We start from the raw sequence: 13,027 nt of genomic DNA, 5'->3' as shown, positions 1-13,027 counted from the left end.
GCTGCTTTTAAGATTCTGTCTTTCAACAGTCTATGATGTGCCTGGTTGTGGATATCTTAGACTTTATCCAACTTGGAGTTCTTTGAGTTTCTCAAATATGTAAATTAATACTTTTATCAAACTTGGTGAGTTTTCATTTATGTTTTCTTCAAGTATTTTTTTTCTCCTTCTTTCTCTTCTCCTACTGGACTCCTGTTACGTATGTGTTGGTATTGATAGTACCCCACAGGTCTCGTAGGCTCTGTTCATTTTTCTTCATTCTGTTTTCTTTGCAGACTAGACTGTCTCTGTTGACCTGCCTTCCAGTTCACTGATTCTTTCTTCTGCCAGCTCAAGTCTGTTGCTGAGTCTGTCTAGTGAATTTCACTTATGGCACTTTCAACTCCAGAATTTCTGTTTGATGCTTTTAATCACCTTATTACTATTCTCTGTTTAGGAAGATAAAGTTATTGTAATCTAAAATTCTTCAGATATCCTTTTCTTTATTTTTTTGAATGTATTTATAACATTTTATTTAAAGTCTTTGTTGTGTGGCTGGTTAGCTCAGTTGATTAGCATGGGGTGTTGATAAAGTGTTTGTTAAGTTCAAAATCTTGGCCACTTTCTTCCCCCGTTCTGTGCATGTGACATACTTTTCTTGTTTCTTGGCATGTCTTGTAATTCTCTGTTAAAAACTGGACAATTCAGGTAGCAAATCCCCATACCCTTCAAAGTTTGTTGTTGATACTGTGTTTCTTCTTTTTCATTGGATGGTTCGTGGTGTTTGCCTTGTTACTGTTAGTTTAGCAGCTTTCCTTTAGTAGTTCTTTGGTTTATGTATTTCCTGTAATGTGTGACCACTAAGTTATCTGCTAATTTTTAAAGTTCTTTTAATGTTTATTTATTTATTTGTTTGAGACAGAGTCTTGTTCTGTTGCCCAGGCTGGAGTGCAGTGGCCCGATCTCTGCTCACTGCAGCCTCCTGGGTTCAAGTGATTCTCCTGCCTCACTCAACCTCTTGAGTAGCTGGGATTACAGGCACCCATGACCACACATGGCTAATTTTTGTATTTTTGGTAGAGATGGGGTTTCATCATATTGTGCAGGCTTGTCTTGAACTCCTGACCTCGTGATCCGCCCACCTTGGCCTCCCAAAGTGCTGGGATTACAGGCGTGAGCCACCACGCCCAGCCTCTTTTTATTTTTAAATCCTGGATTCTGTGGGGTCACAGCCGAGCCAGTATAATTGTATATAATTAGCCAGCCACTGATCAGATTTCCTTTCCATACATGCCTTGCCTGTGTTTCTGACACCTTTCATCAAGGATCTGTATGAGACAGACTCGGCATGCTGTCCAGCTTCAGGGAGTTTGTAGGACGGCTTTAGCTTTCATTTCCTGATTGCACAGGGTTACAGGGTCTCATGGTCACCCAGAGAGGAGTGACTGTGGTGTCCTCTCCTTTCCCAGGTCTTTTCTGGGCATGCATACAGCCTTTTCCCTTCCCCAGGAATGTGTCAGAGCTTTTGAAGTCCGTAGGTCCTCTGATTCTTTAGGACTTCCTTTTAAATTCGGGGTCAGGCTCATGTTGACTGTAGTTGTAGTCAGCTCTAGGCAGCTGAGGTTGCCAGTAGTTTGTTGTTGTTTTCATAATGCCCCAGGGGTATCTGCCATCTGCCGCCTTCCCTACCCCTCCACCCCCAGCTGAGTTCTGAGGCGAAGCTAGAGATTTCCCAGAGTGCTGCAAGTCCAGACAAAATGTTGACTCTGTTATGGGGCCAGTACTTTTCACAGAGCTCCAAGAGCAGAGAGTCTCTCACTGTCTGTGAGGCTGGTGGCCTTGGCTACTTCACCGCTGAGCTGGGGAGGGAGGGGCAGTGGGAGTAGCCCAGGTTAACTGGTCACAGACCCACCTTCTTATCAAGGTTCCGCAGGTTCCCTTCAATAGACAATTTTCACTTCATATTTTTCTTGGTGTCAGCAGAGAGCAAGTTCATCCTAGATATACCACTCTGGGAGTGGATTCTCTAGTATATTGCTTATTTATTTATTTATTTATTTATTTGGAGACAGAGTCTTGCTCTGTGCCTAGGCTGGAGTATAATGGCATGATCATGGCTCACTGCAGCCTCGACCTCCTGGACTCAAGCGATCTTCTCATCTCAGCCTCTGGAGTGTCAGGGATCACAAATGGCACACCACCATACCTGACTTTTTTTTTTTTTTTTTTGTAGAAACAGGGTTTCCATATGTTACTTAGGCTAGTCTTGAACTCCTAGGCTCAAAGTGATCCCCCCAAGTGCTGGGGTTATAGGCATGAGCCACTGGTGCCAGCTCTATTGCCTTTTGAGTCTGGCTTCTTTCACTTAGTGAAATGTGCTGGAGATGCTTCTGTCGTGTGGGTGTTGTATCCGTTGGCTCTTTCAGTGGTTGAGTAGCATATGGTAGAGTTTTAAAGTCATGGGAGTTTCTTTGGAGTTGTAAAGATATATATGCTCATGTAAAAGGGGATGTTATCAGAGAGACTGTGGAACCTTGGGCCTGCCAGAGCTCCTGGAGAATTTTGGGGCATTTCAGGTTCCAAGGCAGTGGAGCAGGTCAGTGCTCTCCAGCATTGTGGAGGAACTGGAGCCCATGCCCTGCAGCAGATCTCAAGGGCCACAGAGCTGTGTCGCAGGGGCTCTGAACTGTGACACTGTCATCTGCCTCTGGTGTAGCAGGCACGACCCCGCATCTGGAGCAGATATGAGTCCTGGGCCCAGCCTTCGGACTGTGAGCTGAAACTCAGAGACTCCTCATGCAAAATGAACATGATGGTGGTCACCAAAGTATTTGTTTACTCATCAGGTATTTTTTGAGTGCCTGGTGCATCTTGGGCTCTGTTCCAGGGGTGGGACAGGTGACCATCACGTAGACTCTGGAATTTGCATTCTGATGCAAAGACAGACAGTGAACCAGATGCTTGTGTGCACACACACAGTGCTCTGGAAAGAAATACAGCAAGGAAGACAGCAGTCTGAGAGTAGGGCTAAGCAGTCTTCAGGTTGTTCAGGGGAGGCCGTGGGTAGGAACTAACACTGAAACGGGCCTGAAACCAAGTGAGGGGTGAACCATATGCACAGGGACTCTGAAACCAAGCGAGGGGTGAACCATATGCACATATGGGGAAGCATTATCCAGGCAGAGGGAAGAATAAATGCAAACTGCAGGGGAGTGGCTGGAATTGGAGCTGAGGGAGGGAGAGATGAGGAGTGGAGGCCACCCCAGGACCATACTCGTGTGTGTGTGTGTGTGTGTGTGTGTGTATACCTATGTCCATGTGTGTAGGGCTAGTGAAGGGAACTAGCTTCTTCTCTGAGCAAGTGGGAAGATGCTGGAAAGTACTGAGCACAGGAGCATTTATTCACTCATTCATTCGTCCACCTAATGAGCAACTTGCATGCTGCTCTTTAGGCGCTGGGGGTAGCAGTGAACACACAGGTAGAATCTCCTGGCCCCATGAAGGCGAGACAGAAAAATAAACAGCCAGTCATCTCATGGAAGGCCTTAAGGGAAAAGTTCAACCGAAAAGTTGGGAGTGGTTAGGTTAGGACCATGTGTGTACATGTGGAGGGATGTATTTGACATTCTGAGTAGGGTCAGGGAGGGCCTTGCTCAAGGATGTAGTGTTGTATGAGAAAGATTTTTAAAAATGTGGTAAACTTTGTAAATGTAATTGACGTCTACAAAAGGACATAAATTGCCAGTGTATATAGTTTGATGAATGTTGACGTGGTATATACACCCACCTAACAGCAGCCACGCCAGCAGCTCCCAGCAACCTGCTCCCCCAGGCATTGAAGCCAGCTGTGTTCTGACAGCCATCCCCACGGATGACGTCTGCCTGCCTTTGAACTTAGTGTGAGTGGAACTGCACAGCACGCATCTTTGTGTCTGGCCTCCTCCACCCCACCTGATGTGCCTGAGCTTCACCCATGTTTTGTAGGTAACAGTGTTTGAAGCCCCTTTGAGAGGCTTCCTGTGGCTGCTGCGTGGAGAGCAGGTGAGGGCCGGGGGCTGCGGCAGTTGCCCACAGCATGTTAGCAGGGCAGGTCCTGATACATTCTGCAGATAGAGCAAACAGCATTTTGCAATGGATTGGGCTTGGGATTTGAGAGGAAAGGAGCCAAGGCTAACTCCAGCCTTGTGGCCTTAGCTGGGAGCAGGGTAGAGTCAGCACGGATGCAGCTGGGTGGCCCTGCCAGTGCGCAGGTGTGTAACGGGAGGCCGGACTGCGGCATGGACAGGTCAAGCATGGTGCCTCCTGGACACGCAAGTGGAGGTGTGGGCAGGTGGCGGGATTTCTGAGTCGACTTTCAGGGGAGAGGTCTGGCCTGGACAGGTGGTTTGGGAGTTGTGGGTGTTCTGGTGTTATTTAAAGCAAGCCTTCAAGGAGTCAGGATGGAAAGAGAGGAAAAGCTTTTCCATTCAGAGGACTGGAGAGGAGGAGAGACTCGCAAGCGGGCGGAGGCAAGAAAAGATCCAGACGTGGGCAGCGGAGTGGGGAGGTTGTGAGCAGTGTGCGTGGAATGGGGGCTGTGTGAATGCTGACCAGGGTCGTTACCCACAGCGGTCAGGCTGCAGAAGGCCGGCGCCGCCTCCATCCCTGGTGTGCCCTCCAGGCCTGACACGCTGCTCGCAGAGCCGCGGAGTGGCACTGGTGTAAATATTATGAGAAAAAGAAATGTCAGCCAAAGAGGGAAGAGCTGAAAAACTCATTTGGGCACAAGACTAGGCCTAGGGAGGGGCCGCAGCTGTGGCTGGAACCCTGGAGGGGTGAAGTGGGAGGACCGCCGGTCTCAGCGGGTTGGAGGCGGCTTCCATATAAGTGAGAGTTGGCTTCAGAAGGGAGGCGTTTGGGGCACTAGAGTCACTAACTTGGCAGCTCCTCTGGCATATGGGCAGTCCCAGCACACCTGAACTTAGCCCAGGGAGTCTATCCATCCCTTCTCAGGGCGGCACTCACTGTCAGGCTGAGCCTTGCCGTTGTGAGTCACTCTAAAGTCAGCACTAAGTATTGAAGACAAATGATGCTTCCCCTTATAGGCTGAATTGTGTCCCCCGAAAATAGAAACACAGGAGTCCTAGTCCTCTGTGTCTCAGAATGTGCCCTTATTTGGAGATCGGGTTTTTACACAGATAATTAAGGTAAAAGGAGGTCATCAGGGCCCTCACCCCATGGGACTGGTGACCTGTAAGAAGAGAGATTTGGACAGAAAGACAGTGTGCATGGAGAGACAGTGAAGAGATGGAAGGAGAAGCCACCGTCTGCAAGCAAGGAGTGACCTGCAGCAGATCCTCTCTCCTGGCCCCAGAAGGAACCCGCCCTACTGACACCTTGATCCTGGCCTTCCAGCCTCGTGAACTGTGAGACAAGGCATTTCCATTGTTTAGGCCGCCCCATCTGTGGGGCTTTGTTGTGGCTGCCCTGGGAAACTAACACAGAAGCCACCTTAAAAAGAATCACTGCTGTTTCCTGTGATCATATCAGACATTTACCCCTGTTTAATTCCAAGACTCTGAAGCAAATTCTGGGTGCCAGAGAATCTTCTGCTTTTGAACCCCCTCTGGGTTAGCCTCTGACTACATAGCCTGGGACCTGGATTCCTGGTTGATGGAGGTGGAGCCTGCTCCAGACCTGGCCTTAATTTAAAGCCAGCTTGTCTAACCGGCGGCACATGCAGCCCAGACGGCTTTGAATGCAGCCCGACACAACTTCGTACACTTTCTTAAAACATTATGAGGTTTTTTTCTGTTTGTTTTTGTTTTTTTTGCCATCAGCTATCGTTAGTGTCAGTGTATTTTATGTGTGGCCCAAGACAATTATTATTCTTCCAATGTGGCGCAGGGAACCTAAAAGATTGGACACCCCTGAAAAGCCTTAAGCAAATGAAGACATCTGCTTTCGCTGCCAAAGGATAGTGCAGTTTCTTTCCTAATTAGGGTGGGTTTTTTTTTTTTTTTTTTTTACATCCCTCCCTTTAATTAAAAACTTTCCAGAGATTCAAGGTGAAAAAGTAACCTTTTGTGTGCATGGGAATAACGAATAGTCCAGAGCTACTTCCTTGAAACTAGATGAAAAGATACAATAAACCTGGAGCCTTTACTTAGCATTTCTGTTTGCTCTTTTTCTGCTGGTCTCGGTGCACAAACAAGCAGCCACTTTGGAGAAAGCCTCAGCTCCCTGTCACAGTGATGAGGGGATCTCACCTTCTCACTGTATCTGGTGGGGGTGGAGGTGCGGCATTTGGCCTCCCAGCCCCGCCGGGCTCACGGCTGCCAGGGCTGTGGATGCTGGGAAGAGAGGAGGTCTGTGAAAGGCCTCAATTCAGCCGCCTGAACGGCCTCTCTCCCCCTTCAGCTAAATATTCCTTTGGCCCCTGACAGTGGGCTTTTGTTGGGGGCTCTGGGGGCTGTCAGAGACAGAAAGTAGAAAGAGCTTTATGAAGGCAATATTGAAGGGAGTTCGGCTGGTACATTGACTCACTTGGGGGTTTAATACGTTTGCTGTAGAAGTGGAATCGAAGCAAAGTTTAAATTGGTGAAATGGTTACTCCATTTTCAAGTGGTTGAGTTTTAACTCCCTATTTCCAAAGTAGAGTTAAGCCAGCCCCTGAAGGAATATAAGACCAGAGGTGAGTATTTACTCAACTCAAAGTTAGAAATAATGAAAATAAAAAATTACAGACTGTTAAGACCACTACCAATTAGGTACTGGCAGCCCACCTTGCATGCTGTTTGGTTTTCTAGCTGCAGTTAAAACACAGGGTGCAGTGTCTTAGTCACGCATTGCCCGAAAGAGTCTCAAGGCTCTTTGCTATTGATATACTTCTCCTGACCCAGGTCCCAGACTAATAATGGCCTTACCCTTTCACGACTTTATACTCTGCTCCGTCCCAGTTTTTAACTTTCCTACCTTAACTGTTGCCTTTCTAGCATCATGGGTGTTTTTGATCTGACCTGTTGCCGAGCTCAGTAGTTGTTCTAGAACACGAGTGACATCTGCACTTGTAAGTGGGCCAGTGGGTACACGGAGCGTGCTCACAATGTAGCTCATTGTGAAATCTATCCTTGCCATTCATTCAGGGGGTGTCTGGTTTGCAGCACCGCCACCTTCTCAGGCTGTGCTTTTTCCCTGCCATGGCTTCTGTTCTTCCACACATCCTGCAAATTATACCTTCACACGAGGACAACCAAATCCAAGAATGCCAAGCTCTGGTGAATAAAATAACCTTACTAATTAAAAAGAGACTGCTTTGAAGTTGTCTGAACATTCTGAAGACTGCATCTAATTACATCACAGTAAGCATACTGATTCAGATCAACAGGTGAAGAGATGAATGGATGAAAAGTCTGAATAGCAAAGCACGTTTAAAAGAAACGCAAATCAAAACCAGAATAGCACCATGGGCTCAAATCCAAGGGCATAGGTGAAACTTCATTAATAAATGCTTGCTTAATGGTGTGTCTGCTGTTAATGAGAGAATGATTGTGATACTGAAGGTAGTGCCTGGGAATCAGAACAGACGTGCTTGCTACTTCACAGGTATAAATTTACCTTTTTTTTTTTTTTTAGATGGAGTTTCGCTCTGTCACCCAGGCTGGAGTGCAGTGGCGTGATCTCGTCTCACTGCAACCTCCACCTCCTAGATTCAAGCGATTCTCCTGCCTCAGCCTCCCAAGTAGCTGGGATTATAGGCACCTGCCACCATGCCTGGCTAATTTTTTGTATTTTTAATAGAGATGGGGTTTCACCATGTTGGCCAGGCTGGTCTCAAACTCCTGAGCTCAGGTGATTTACCTGCCTCCACCTCCCAAAGTGCTGGGATTATAGGCATGAGCCACCGCGCCCCGCCAATTATCTTATCTTGTTAATGCCGTAAATCAAGATGTCACATCAGACGTCCATGTTGAAAGAAGGTTTTCAGAAGAGTTTTGTTTGATGGTTATATAATTTCTTTCTTTCTTTCTTTTTTTTTTTTTTTTTTTGAGACGGAGTCTTGCTCTGTCGCCCAGGCTGGAGTGCAGTGGCATGATCTTGGATCACTGCAAGCTCCGCCTCCCGGATTCACGCCATTCTCCTGCCTCAGCCTCCTGAGTATCTGGGACTACAAGCGCCTGCCACCACGCCCGGCTAATTTTTTGTATTTTTAGTAGAGACGGGGTTTAGCCAAGATGGTCTCGATCTCCTGACCTCATGATCCACCCGCCTCAGCCTCCCAAAGTGCTGGGATTATAGGCGTGAGCCACTTCACCTGGCCTGGTTATATAATTTCTAATTATTCAGAATCTGCACCTCCAGCTATTGCAGGCCTGATGTGACTCTCTTAACAGCAACCTGGCATCATCACTATCAACAGTGAACCCTTTCACTTTGGCCATTCTGTAGACACCAATTGGTTCAGCCTGGAATATACAACACATTCATAAAGTGCTTCCAAGAATATGCTACAAATTCCTGCTTAAGAGCTGATGTCACCATGCCAATGGCAATTCCTATAGGACTCAGCTAAAAAATCCAACATTCTCCAAAATGTTTTAATTTCTAAATATTTGCCAGCATGCTGTCTAAATCATTGAATAACATATTAAATCCAGTGAATTTGTGTCCGATTCTGTTCATAGGGTTAGGGTACATACTTGGCTTTGAGGCCATTTACCAGGGATTGCACCATTAAGAATGTAAAGTATTGGCTGGGCACGGTGACTCATGCCTGTAAACTCCTAGCACTTTGGGAGGCTGAGGTGGGTGGATCATTTGAGGTCAGGAGTTCGAAACCAGCCTGGCCGACATGGTAAAACCCCGCCTCTACTAAAAATAAAAAAAATTAGCTGGGCGTGGTGGTGGGCACCTGCAGTCCCAGCTACTCGGGAGGCGGAGGCAGGAGAATCACTTGGACCCAGGAGGCAGAGGTTGCAGTAAGCCGAGATCGCACCACTGCACTCCAGCCTGGGCAACAAGAGCGAAACTCTGTCTCAAAAAAAAAAAAAAAAGTAAAGTATTTGGAGGTAGATGTTTTATGCAGTTCTCTACCTGTGAGACTTGGTTTTAAGGGATTGAACAAGGTGATAGAAATGTGTAATTGTTCTTCAGTAAACTTTCTTTTTTTTTTTTTTTTTTTTTAAATTTATTTATTATTATTATACTGTAAGTTGTAGGGTACATGTGCATAACGTGCAGGTTTGTTACATATGTATACTTGTGCCTTGTTGGTGTGCTGCACCCATCAACTCGTCATTTACATCAGGTATAACTCCCAATGCAATCCCTCCCCCCGCCCCCCTCCCCATGATAGGCCCCGGTGTGTGATGTTCCCCTTCCCGAGTCCAAGTGATCTCTAAACTTTCTACTTTAGTTTTAGATTTATAGAAAAGTCGTGGGTAGTACATAGAGCCGCCACGGACCCCACACCCAGTTTCCCCTGTTGTTAATACCTTACCTTGGCGCGGTACATTTGCCCCATAATACGGGTGCATTATTCTTGACTAACGTTTCACACTATTCATTTCCCCTGAGTTTTTACCTAATATCCTTCTTCTGTTCCAGGGTCCTGACCAGGATACTACGTTATATTTAGTCTTTGCTTCTAGACTGTCGTGTGTATTTTTGACATGGATAAAACTAGATATTGAATGTGCCATTTCATTATACCAGCCACACTTAAATTTTTGTTTCATATTAAATGTTTTTCTCTCTTTAAAAAGTATCAAAAAGCTAAAAGGAGCTTATAAATCACCACTCCCCTACTGACCTACCCAAGGGTTGAGTTTCCTTCTGGCTTCACCTCACCACTCTGTGATGTTTTTACAGTGAAAATGACCCAGGTCCAACAGAGAAAAGTCAGGGCACTGTGTCTGTCATACAGATGACATTCTTGATGGTCATGTAGGGCACACTTATGAGCATTTTACCCAAACGAAGGTCGTGTGGTTTGGCTAGAGTGGGGTCCTCATTTTCAGGAGAAAAATATATTGAAGCCCTGAGGAGTCAGGACAGATGAATCTCCTCTCAGAATCTCTTTTCTGGTGGCCCAGAAGGCCGTGTGGCCTCTCTCTTGCTCCACCAGCTAAATCCAGGCAACTAACCAGGACAGGGACCTTGCTTGGTGAACCCGTCATCTAGCTGGGGTGCAAGGGTGCCTGCACCAGGTGAAAACCAAACAGGCCTTTATGTAAAGAACGACTCAGCACAGGCACCTAGGAGATGTTGCAGGGCGCACCACCGTGATGAGTCACCAGCCATATTGGGTTGGCAGTCACCACCGAGGCAGGTTGTGGTGTTGTGAGGCTGTCACAAAGTCATTGGGTCAGGAATGGTGATAGCCCTTTAGGTGCAGAAGCACATGCTTAGTACATGTGCCCAGTGCAACATCCATTGTGGTGGCCCCTAAACTGGCCAAGTTGAAATTGTTCCCCGATCTTCCGAGTAGCCAGCCATTCCTCCCGGCTTGTGTGCAGCAGGAGTGGGGGCGTGTGCAGGTGTTCCCCACCAGGCGAGCCTGGCTGCTCCTAAATTGCCCCACCTTGGGAGCAGCAATCCTAGTAGCTCCGGCATTTTGGGGTAGTTACTCCCTTTCATACTTCAGTCGTCTCTGAGGCCTCACGTACGTTCCCCACATCCCCTTCTCCTTGTGGAGCCAGCCCCCCCAGTCTGGGAAGTGGTCTGAGCGAGCCTTATTAATGGCCTTGTTTATTAATCCCGTGGCACAGTATGCCTTTTTTTTTTTTCTTTTTGCTACTACAGGGCATGCATTTTAAAAAGTATAATTATAAAATTGAAGCTTGTTCAAAATACTGCATATTGTATGATTTCATTTATAGAAAATGTCCAGAATAGGTAAATCCATAGAGACAGCAGATTCGTGGTTACCGGGGGCTGAGGGAGACACGATAGGCTTGGCGGGGGGATGACTGCTAATGGGAATGCGGTTTTCTGGGGGAGATGATGAAATGTTCTGGAATTTCATAGGGGTGATCATTGCACAACCTTGAGAATGGACTGAAAACCACTCAATTGCACACTTTAAAATGGTGAATTTTATAGTGTGTGAATTATATCTCACACACATTAAAAAATTGATACTTGTTCACAGTAGGGCCATTTAAATTGAAATAAAAGAAATTTAAATTACCTATAATTCCAGATGACTAATAGTAACATTTTGATGATGATGATGATGATGATGGGGGGTGTGTGTGTGTGTGTGTGTGTGTGTGTGTGGCAGTTTTGTTATTATTGTTTCCATGTTTTGTTTATTTTGGAGGAAAGGTGGTATTCTTAGCTCTTTTACGGGTTAGGAGACACCCTGTTGGTTTCTGCTGAAAACACTGAGCCCTGTTTTCACTTGTACCCATCCTACAAGTTCACATACCTCCTGTCACACTTTGCTTATCAACTGTAGAAGGCTGCAGTATCTGGAGTGAGCCCAAACTATGTAGTATAGGGAGACGACACTTTAAAATTTCAAGATATAAATGGTGTCTTAGTTTCTCAGATTAGCAATAACAACCTAGTTTTGTTGAAACATAAAGTGTGAGTTCTAAGGGTCTCGTGATTGGACATGCTGAGTTTATTAACCATATTTGACTGGCAGAGGAAGTGAAATTTCCACGCATGAAAATGCCTCCATTTCTGAATTAGAAACTGACTTGGGAAGAGCCAGGACTCTTTTCCACAGGGAAATTGGGCTAGTGAAGCTTATTTTTCTTTGGGGTATGTATTTATTTGAGTGTTTCACACCATTTGTCAATTTCTAAGCAGTTAATAATTTTTATGTCTCTTTTCGATGTGTGTATATAGTGCAAGTATGTTTGATTTCATGTGGTCTCTCTACATTTAAACAGTGCTGAGTGATGGTGTGTGTAATGTGCTGATTTAAAATTTCACATCCAAACTGAAGTCTTTAATACTTCAGCAGAAATCCATGGGCCGCCTTGCATAGCTGACGCCAGCCTCTGTTCTGTAGCAGAAGGTGCTTCTGTCTAGGTTTCCGTGATGGAACCACTCGTCCTCCCCCAGGGATGCAGCACCGGCTGGCCCCATGTGGTTTACCTACTGTTGAGGAAGAGTAAAATACACGCAACTGTTAACCTGGGGAAGAATGGTAGGATTGCTGTGGGAGAGGCGTGTGGTTTGCAGGGAGACTTAGAGAATAGAAACGTTTCTTCTAAATGGTTGCTCATGGACATTTTATGAAAGATGGCTCAGGGCTTGGCTTTTGGGGGTGGGTAAATTTGAACTAGAAATGATAAGAAGAATGGAAATGAAAAGCCACAACACCCATTTATGTCCTTTACATTGTGGGGTGGGTACTTGGCTGCTGCCACTGGGTCTGGGGATGGGGAGGGCAATGAGTTGCTTAAGAAATCCTCCAACTCTGAATTTATTACCCAATTACCAGGACCCCCATCTGGAGGGCAGCCTGCGGCATCTGGCTACAGAAACGTTTGATTTTGCCAGCCAGTGCTTTGGTTTCTTTCTCTCCCTCTCCCTCCCGCTCTCTGTCCCTCTCTGAATGAAGCCCAGGCTCCACTGACTTACTTCCATACCTGGTTTGCAAAGCCCCCACATTTGCTATTCTTGGGATAAGCTTCAAAGTCACTTTTACTGTTACGTCATATCTTTATATCACTATAAAATCCCTCTAGAGGTTACCATAATGTCTTATCCCTCTGGGTTTTCTACAAATACTGCGTAGTTTTGCTAGAATGTCATTGTCTTTGCATAAAATTAAAGGCTCCTGAAAGGAAAACTTGTTTAATACCTATCCTGGTTTCTTTTTCCCAGGCGAAGTGGAGGTTCCGGATCCGAATGACCCTTTAGGACCCCTTGATGGGCAGGACGGCCCGATTCCAACTCTGAAAGGTGAGCTGGGACATGCAGGTGCTCTCTGTGTTCTTGGAATGCCCTGTGCTGAGGCTCATCTTGCCCTGCCATTGCCTGAAGGAAGGCGCTGGGGGTCCTCTGGCCCCTTGCTGCCCCCTGGTGGTGGGCATGGTGGACTGCCACC

At 46.3% G+C, this 13,027-nt stretch overlaps 1 protein-coding gene across 2 annotated transcripts in view; it reads left to right on the top strand.

The window, feature by feature from the left end:
• Window positions 1-13,027, top strand: part of ROR2 (receptor tyrosine kinase like orphan receptor 2) — a 217,367-nt gene that overhangs the window by 157,820 nt on the left and 46,520 nt on the right. For both annotated transcript variants that reach the window (XM_025360580.1, XM_025360581.1), the window contains exon 2: window positions 12,805-12,882. In XM_025360580.1, coding sequence (XP_025216365.1) covers window positions 12,805-12,882 — 78 coding nt within the window. The remainder of the gene's footprint in view (window positions 1-12,804; window positions 12,883-13,027) is intronic.

The sequence above is a fragment of the Theropithecus gelada genome, chromosome 15, assembly GCF_003255815.1.
Source record: "Theropithecus gelada isolate Dixy chromosome 15, Tgel_1.0, whole genome shotgun sequence".
Classification (NCBI taxonomy): Eukaryota; Metazoa; Chordata; class Mammalia; order Primates; family Cercopithecidae; genus Theropithecus; species Theropithecus gelada.
Note: the sequence above shows the minus strand (reverse complement) of the source record. Positions and strands in the feature narration are given on the sequence as shown.